The 9,076-nt window shown below is 33.3% G+C and overlaps 1 protein-coding gene across 1 annotated transcript in view; it reads right to left on the bottom strand.

Moving 5' to 3' along the window:
* Positions 1 to 5,824: 5,824 nt before the first annotated feature.
* Positions 5,825 to 9,076, bottom strand: part of CUL4A (cullin 4A) — a 60,672-nt gene continuing 57,420 nt past the window's right edge. The window contains exon 20 of the mRNA XM_023500481.2: positions 5,825 to 7,463. Coding sequence (XP_023356249.1) covers positions 7,368 to 7,463 — 96 coding nt within the window. The 3' untranslated portion in view covers positions 5,825 to 7,367. The remainder of the gene's footprint in view (positions 7,464 to 9,076) is intronic.

Raw genomic sequence — 9,076 nt, 5'->3', positions numbered from 1 at the left:
GATTCCTGAGGCATGTTATGGAACCATGATTTTATGCTAAATTCTGAATCTACCAATTAGACTATCTTCTGAAGCCCAAGCTTTGACACACTCTTTAGTCAAGGCTTCGGCCGCTTCACACTTTTCAGGCTTCATAACTGCAATTTTCTTACTCCTTTCCAGCCTCAATTGGTATAAAAGGTTTTTCCAAAAGATCAGACCTCTGACCCTGAAAAAATAACATGGAGACTGGTGATACATCTTTTGCATCCAGATCTTTCCCACTGATGACAGTCTGGCTGTGTCCAGGATGTCCTTCAACTTGCTTGCATGCTCCATGGAATCTCAAAGGAGAATAGGTGATTGGCAAGCTCCAAATTTTCTTTCACAGCCCAAGTATTGCTATATTTACTCCATATACCAGGCTCAATATTGAGAAACCATGAGAACAGTATCCTTTTCCTACATTTTCAATGTAGAAGTTGATTTTGTTGGAATAGTTACATATTTTAATATGTTATTATCAATTTTTTTTAATGATGAATAGAACCCTAACTTGCTGCTAAAGCAGACTGAATAACAGTTTCAAAAACATCAACAAAACTCCCAAAAAACAAACAAAAAAACAAGCAAAAAACTATTGGAAAGATTTCATATCATAATTTGGAAAACCATTGTTTAGTGAATCAGTAGTGATTCAGGGACTGACTTCATGGATCAGATAATTTAAAAATTTGTAAAGCTCTACAAATTCACAGCACTTCCATTACCCTAACTTTCCTTAATCAGAAGGAGCAGTAAAAATAAAGATCAGTATTTTGAAAAATAAGCTGGTCAAGATATATGGCAAAACTTATCTGAAATGTTTAGATATCTTACTACTTATTCTTCTGACCATGAAATCCACAAGTGGAAAAAATTTTCTTTGCCTTCATGAAATACTTTTAAAAGACTGATGAGAATCCTTGTAGCATCCTCACCTTATCCCCCCCTTTTATGCAAATCTTTATTTGGTTTGTGGCATGTTGAGTTATTGCAGAACATTCACAAAATGTTAAGGGGTTCCATTCATATCTCCTCGATGCACAACCAATGGCCTCTGACAAATGGTGCCAACTTCTCATAATCTGAAGACTAGGTCCTTATAAAAGTCCTTTAAGGAAAGCTTTGGAAACTTGTGGGAGGAATCCTTGTCTTGTTTATTAATCACTAACACTGCTATTAAGAGTCAAAGTTTTCAATCCTGTATCCACAATTCAACTTGTAAAATGCCTCAGCCCCTTTAGAAGTAGACATGGTAATGGAAGGACAGGGTGAAATTCTAGGTACCTTTACTATAGCTTTAAAAAAGAATCTGTAAGTGGACATGACTTTATTCAAGAGACAAAAGCCCACATGGATAGTTCTAAATAATCTCTTTTTAAATGGTATTGTTACCATCCTGGATTTGGAGTCAGAAAGTGACAACTTTGAATTCTTCCTCAGATTTTTAGCTTTGTGACTCTGGGCAAATCACTGAATCTCTGAACCTCAGTTTCCTTATTTATAAAATAGGAATCATAATAGTACCTATTTCAGAGGATCAAATGAGTTAATATATATGAAGAGCTCTGTAAAGCACAAAGTGCTATATTTAAGTCATTGGATGTAGCCTTTAGGCTCTTTTTTGGAAGCAATGAGGGTTAACAGATATGCTCAGGATCACACAGTTAGTGTCTGAGCCAAATCTGAATCCAGGTCTTCCTGACTCCAGGGCCGGTGCTCTATCTACTGCACCACCTGGCTGCCCCCAAAGTCCTCTCTTAAAGAGAACTTCATTCCTCCAGACATCACCATGCCTTACTTGCTTTCTCATAGTCATGTATTCCTTCTGGAAACTCTATTTTGTTGAAAGACCCAGGCCAGCTCCACTTCATTCCTTCATTCCTCTTTCTCTTCAGAAATACTATGAATGTTAGTTGGAAACAACTTGGGGTAGCAGGTTAGAAACCTGTTTCATTAATAGAAATGTAGTTGATAGGTTTGGCTAAAATCCAAGGGGGATTATTTTTCTTTCAAATCTACAGATTTCCAGAATTTTTGTGAGAATTTACAATATTTTACTTGTTTTTCTCAGCTCTCATGAATTCTATTATCTCTACAATCATGATTCTCAACACTTTGTATACAGCCCAAAACTCGCTTTTGACCTGCAGTCTCCCATCTGCTTCCTGGCTTTTCTGACCAAGTTCTAGATTAAAAAAACCACCTATAAGAAGGCTTTCCTCATCTCCCTTAATGCTAATTCCCATCTTCTGTTAAATTATAATTTTAACTATCTGGTGTCTCATACACTAGACTCCCTGTCTTTTGTTTAAACCTGTCCAAAAAAGTTAGTCTAGCACCACTTGTTCTTGAAGAAACCAAGTAGCCTTTTGAGGGGTTTCCCTTAAATAGAACATATTAAATGATTAGGAAATAGCTAAAATTTGGCTAATAATCTGCCCAATATCAATTTCATTAATTTGTATAATCTTCCCCTTTTTTTGGCATAAACATTTTTTCAGGTCTGTTGGGTCTTTTTTTTTTGGTCCAGGTGAAATGAATTCTTACTATTCCCTCATTCCTATTTCCTAGGTTTTTCTCACACAGTCCTAGATGTGATTTTATTGTAGCCCTTAAAGACAAAGTTCCCTTGACCAAAGACAGCCACTTGGCCCTGACTCCGGAATTTATAGTTCTGTGAACTCCCTGGGCAACTGAGGGACCAAGTGATGTGCCCATAGTCATGCAGCCTTGCAAAATGGGACTGTGTCAAGGACTTCCCTTCCCAGTTCTATAGTTGACTCTTGTCTATTGTTCACAGCTGTCATTTCTGTTCTATCCTTTGGGGAAAAAAACAAAATATAACTCATAGGCTCTGCCTTCTGCAGAGTTATCAATGATCCCTCTCAAAATAGGGGTCAGATTTTTTCCCCCATCCCAAGGAAATTTTCCCCAAGGGGACATCCCAATTCCCAAACTCTCCTGCTGTCTTTAGTTTTCCCGCTCATTGAGATTTGGCACCAACATGGTTTTTTATAGGATTATCCTAACTTTTGTGTTCATACTGTTAAGGCCCCAATTCCATTCTTTTATTTTTGAACACGATAAAATATTAGACCAAGACAAGCTGAATTGTGAAGGAACAGAATGTTTTTTTTTTTCCTATTAGCGATATATTTTACCAAATCCTTCAAGTCTTTTTTCATTTTTTCCTCTGCCACTTTCACATTTAATCTCTAATCAATTGGTATGTCAAAAAAAGCAATGAATGCCAATACAAATTTCCCCAAACTCTCCATATTGGTTTAGATTCCCAGCTTTCTTTTTTCCAAATAACTTGTAGGTGAATAGTTCACCATGAAAGAAATTCTTGAAACCTCTATCGCCTTACTGATATATCCTTTTAATAACTTGACAGTTATACCTTCCTTTCCTTTTCTTCATCATGGCAGCTGGATTTAACCTACTTTCCTCTTATCATTTTTACCATTCCATTCACTTACTTTTCCTTATGAACTGCCTACTCCTTAATGCACTTTTAAAAAGTTTTTCTCAAGTTCTTCCACATTTTTGTCTTCATGAGTCATCCTAACTACTTTCACCATTTCCTTTAGCTCAAATTCTCTTTTGGTTCTATAAGGTACTATTTTCCCCACTCAAATCCCTTGATAATCTTCAATTGCAGATCATATTCACCGACTGTTTTCTCTGCTCCTAACCCCATATTATTCAATATTCCTGGAAATAATCAGAAAACCAGTGTCCATACCAATTGTTGACTGGGCCCTCACCTATACAAAGTAATTTATATATCTGATTATCCATACATTCTCTATCATAACTGTCCCATATCTCTGTAGGTTCCACTCTTTTATTCCACTACTTCACCCCTTTTCCAAAAATCTTCTAAGATTTTAGACCATTTGTGCCAAGTTTCCGCATTTCCCAAATCTTTTATCTTCACCTATATTCTCCTTTTAACTTTAACCTCACTGTTGTGATAAGTTTTCTTGGGACTTCATTCTAATAATCATTTCTCTTTCTCAATCTTCAATTTCCTCATCTATACTTGTTTCTTACCCAGTGCCTATGGGTACCAGATAAATGGTGCTTAATAAATGCTTACTGACAGGTTTAAGATACTTTTTACCCCCCAAAACCACTCTTCAATACTGCTATCTACTTAGGCTTCTGTTCTATATCCTTTTTCTTTCATGGCCCAAGTCTTACAAAAAATAGTTTATGATTTTTACATTTGTTGCAAAAGTTCTTATGATTTTATTTCTGATCTTACCAGTTCCCTGAAATGGTTCTCAAAGGCCATCAGTGACTTTTTAATTAACATGATTGCTTTTTTGAAGTACTAACATGAACATTTATTTCACTGCACTTTAGACCACTGATAACTTTATGTCTCTAATAATCTCATAAATGCTTGATTGCTTTCTCTTTTGCTGGATTAGCCTCTTCTTGCTCCAGATTCCATAATTGGATATTCCAAGTATAAAGAGTAATAGCTCAGACTTCTATAAATACCTGTAAATGTCTTTATATAGATTTCATTTGTCAATATTACCTTGTAAGAAAATGCAGGTATTATCTCCATTTCATAGCTGAAGACAGAAATCCATAGTCCCTTCAAGACTAATTACCTCTGTTGATATGAACTATTTCTTCAGTTGTTAATATAGGAAAAGGATGCTCTCAATTTCTATAGTTATTTTCTGAGTGCCACTAGTGGTAGCATAGAAATGCTTAAAGATACTTGTGTTTTGAATGTTAGAAAAATATCTTTAAAAAAAGAGAAAAAAAGAAAATCAGACTAATGAAGTTATAAAACAAAACAAAAATGTGCTGAAATTTACCTGTCTGGCACAGCCAAATTATAAATTTATAATGTTCACTGAAATGATTACTGAAAAAGAAAATGACAAGTAAAATTTGAATTATGTGAGGTTAAACCTTTCCCTTCAAAAATGCAAATATTTGTATTTGGTGCTAATCTAATTTTGTTGGTGTTACATCTTGGTAAATAGATTTGACAAAATATGAAATAAAAAAAACTGATGAAAATAGAAATGTAAAGGGGAAAAGGATAAAGGATATGTAATTTATATTGAGATGATGTTTTTCAGGATTTGTTAGGAAATTAGCTACTCCTTGACATAATATATAGCATTTTTAAACACAACATCTTTAAATATAAAATCCAACCATGTACCTATCACCTCTACACGCAACTTTTCTAACACTGAGGATGGTACATGCACAATGATTCTCATGAGAATCAAATTTTGTGGATTCTACTATCATAATTTACCTGTTGATTCACTTTATAGGACAGGTAAAAAAAGAAAATTGGAGGATAATACTTTTAAATAACACTGGCAAACCAAGAAACAAAGAGAATTCACTGGAATTGGAATTAGTGCTTTCAGCTCAAAGTTAGGAATTTACCAATCATAGAAGAAAGGTTATTTCTAACACAGTTGGAACAAAAATCTAACTAGCCAAAATAATAGTTATTAAAAAGCACCGACAGATACTTGAGGTCGTAGGGGAAATTAAGGAATTTCAGCAACATTGCCCTCATTTTCCTTCCCCCAAGGTAGTGTATGATAAGACATGATTGGGAAGAATGGCCTGGTCTTTATAGTCACTAATGCTATCTGCTCCTTTCTAAATCTATATGGAGCTATTTAGCTTAGCCAAAATTTTTGTTTGCTTGGTGCTTGCATAAAGCATATGGATATAATGGCTAAAAAGTTGTAAGAAATTTGTATTTCACATATCACAAAATTTTATTTCTGTAATCTTTAGGCAAATTAAACTAATTTTATTCAAAATATAAGTCTACATTAAGTTACAATATTAACAATCTCTAGACATAGTTCTTGAACTTAATATGCAGTAGAAATCTATTTGGCTTCTATATACTATATCCTGTAGAACCAAGAAAAGAAATAAAAGCAATGGAAATGATGATGCCTGAAGAAAGAATGAGGACTTTAATACGAAAATCCATAAGATGTCACATTTTAAACAATGAATGTTTTAAAAGGGGGATTTTAATTGTGCACAAAATCAAATTACATAAATTTAGTATTTTCTGGAAGTATTGCTTAAACACTTATGTCATGATCAAAACTCCTTTGGTAGCTTTTAATCAAAATGAAACATGCTATTATGCAAATCCTGTAAAATATACAGAGGTACTTGTAAATGTTATCACAAAAAGTATCTTGCTCATAGTTACCATACTATATAGCTACATAACTTTCATTCTTTTAATTCAAACCCACTTATATATATATACAATATGAAACAAGATACCAACAAAATTCTTTTAGCCTCTCTAGACAAAATAACCTCTGCTTTCACAACATCAAGACTTTAAAAAGCCTTTGATAAACTTTTTTTTTTTTTTTTTTTTACAGTGGTGGAGCACATAGTATGATTACTATCCTTGTGCATGACTGTAAAAATAGAACCAAGGTTTACTGTAGTAATACTATAGTTACAGTAAATAAAATCAAATAGCAGTGACCCTAATGCAAAAAACTGGGTCCGCTAGACTCAATCTTAAAATGTCAAACAAAAAAGAACAAACCAAAACACAAATCCCAAACATGAATACCATAGCTAAAATAAAGGTATCTGATGGTTCACTATATTTAAACATAAGCATCCTCTTGGCACTTAAGAGATCTTATTTAGAAACCTGATTTATAAAAAACCAGTCTCCAAAGTTTAAAACTACCTGAAAATAAATGTAAAAGAAACAGATACTGGTACTCATGGTGCATAATTCAAAAAATCAGCGTATTTCAACACTGAATGTTTCTGCCTAAGTGTTCGTCAATTAAGGTCTCTTGTTTTCCTAGATACCGAAGTAATTTTTGTAGCTAGAGAATGCAGCATTTAGGGTCTTTTTTTTTTTTTTTTAAATGATGTGCATTCATGATCACACACAAAACCAAACCAAACTTTAGGTGTTTTGTCACAGAAAAAAAGTCCACAAGAGGAAATGTCTTTTAATTGGTATCTTCCTGTCCAACTTCAAAATTATTTTGTACAGAGCAGTAGAAACAATCTTAATGGTCTAATAGAATAAGAGGAAGATGGGGGGAGGGGGTGGGGAAGAGGAGATGTATGCCATTTAAAAATCACTAAGCCTTGTAAAGGATGATCCAAGAAACATTTCCTTTGCTTTTCATCCACAGCAGGGCATGCAGTTGATTGAATCATATGCATCAACCTGAAAATCTGCTGAAAGTAGGTCTGGAAACAGCATCGGTATGTTTCAGTGTCCTGAAGATACATTCTAGTGTTTTATGAAAAACAGTCTGTTGTTGTCGTCTTCATTATGCAACATAGTGGTACTGATTAGGGTTGTCTTTGTCTCTTTCCATATAGTCTCTGTCTATTAGAGATTCAATTCTCTTTTTCAAATCTCCAGGCTATAAGAAAATATAATAATGGTATAATGGTATTAGATTTCCTAATATAGGATATGATTAAAAAGGAGCAGTGTATTATTAAAATCCACCTTTTGAATTTGCTCTTGGGAGCTGGACAAAACAATTAATGAATTTATTAATTTTATTGTTTATGTATTAACTCCAAAGTTCATAAACTAAATGATAGCTTAAGTCATATTCTGATCAGCTATTATTTCCCTTGACTAGAAGTTTTTCCACATAAAAGTAATGTTGATAGTTACCTCCTATGAAATATAAAAATTGCTTAGTAGTTACTAATCAATGCATAAATTCTTAGGCAAATTTTTTTTAAAAGGCAAATTCACTAATTATCAAGTATATAATCAACATAATCAACAAATGTAAATAATATTTCCTTCAACTATTATATCACATTTACTTACATAGTGTAACAGAAATACCAAATTGTATCAAGGATATCTGTGAACGCCAATAAGAAGTCATCTTTTTTGATAGGGTTATTATTATAATGATAGGACTGGGAAATGCCACGGTGTGGTGAAAAACCGTACAAAACCCAATTCCAAGTTCTCTCAGTTTTTTTGTGGGTAAGACATATAAACATAGTAAAGTGAATCTGGAAATAACTAGAACCAAGTAATACTGGTGAATGGATCAATGTTAAATGTAGAGCACTTTCTGGGAGAAAGAGCTTTCTAGGAGAATGCAATAAGACTCAATTCTGTTCAACATTTTTATTATTTACTTGGATGAAGACACAGATGGTATGCTTATCAAATTTGTAGATTTGATTGAATTGTTCAATCTAGTATCAAGTGTTAGAATTACTTAGAAAATGAGGTATGAAAGACATCAGAGGGGAAGAAGAGAATATAGGAAGGTAGTAAAGCAGAGAAGAATAGAGACACTAGAAAAATATAACAGATTTAATAAAGAAATATTTTCAGAAGAATGCTATATTTTCTCTACCTTGGTTTAATTGGTTCCTCACCATAAAGAACATCACTGAAAATTTTTGTCATCAAGTATGGCTGCTTAAAAGAGGTTAAGACTACTAAGTTTTTTTTTTTCCCTATCTGGAATGAGTTAGATACACCACCATTAGTTCTGACGTTATTTGCTATATGATTATGGATTATTAACTCCATATTGAAATCAGATCAGTATATTTTACTCAGCAGATGCCAGAACTTAGGTCTATCATTGTTGGGGAACATTAAGGCTGATAAATACATTTAGAATTAACTTAAGATGACTTCTTTATTTTTTGCTATATGCAGTTATTATGAAGCAAAGAGAGTAAACCAAATCTGAGAGCACTCTCCAAACAGAATTAATCAAAAGTCAGCCTCAGAAAAATTCTGGTTAGAATCTTAGAAACAGGATTGAGTGGAAAGAGACTTTTTATTGCCATACCAATTTGTCATCTTCATTTTTAATCATTTATGTTGTCCTTTGAATTATTTCTCAAAACCTCAAATATTCTAGAAGGTACCAACTGATATAATATGAAAAAAATTTCAACAATAAATTGTGAAAATCCGTTACTTTGTTAACTTAAAATAACTACATGCTATGACCTTCCAAATTAAATTCTCTGAGGCCTCAGT

Source organism: Sarcophilus harrisii, chromosome 3 (assembly GCF_902635505.1).
Source record: "Sarcophilus harrisii chromosome 3, mSarHar1.11, whole genome shotgun sequence".
NCBI classification, from domain to species: Eukaryota; Metazoa; Chordata; class Mammalia; order Dasyuromorphia; family Dasyuridae; genus Sarcophilus; species Sarcophilus harrisii.
This window is presented reverse-complemented; position numbering and strand designations above follow the sequence as displayed.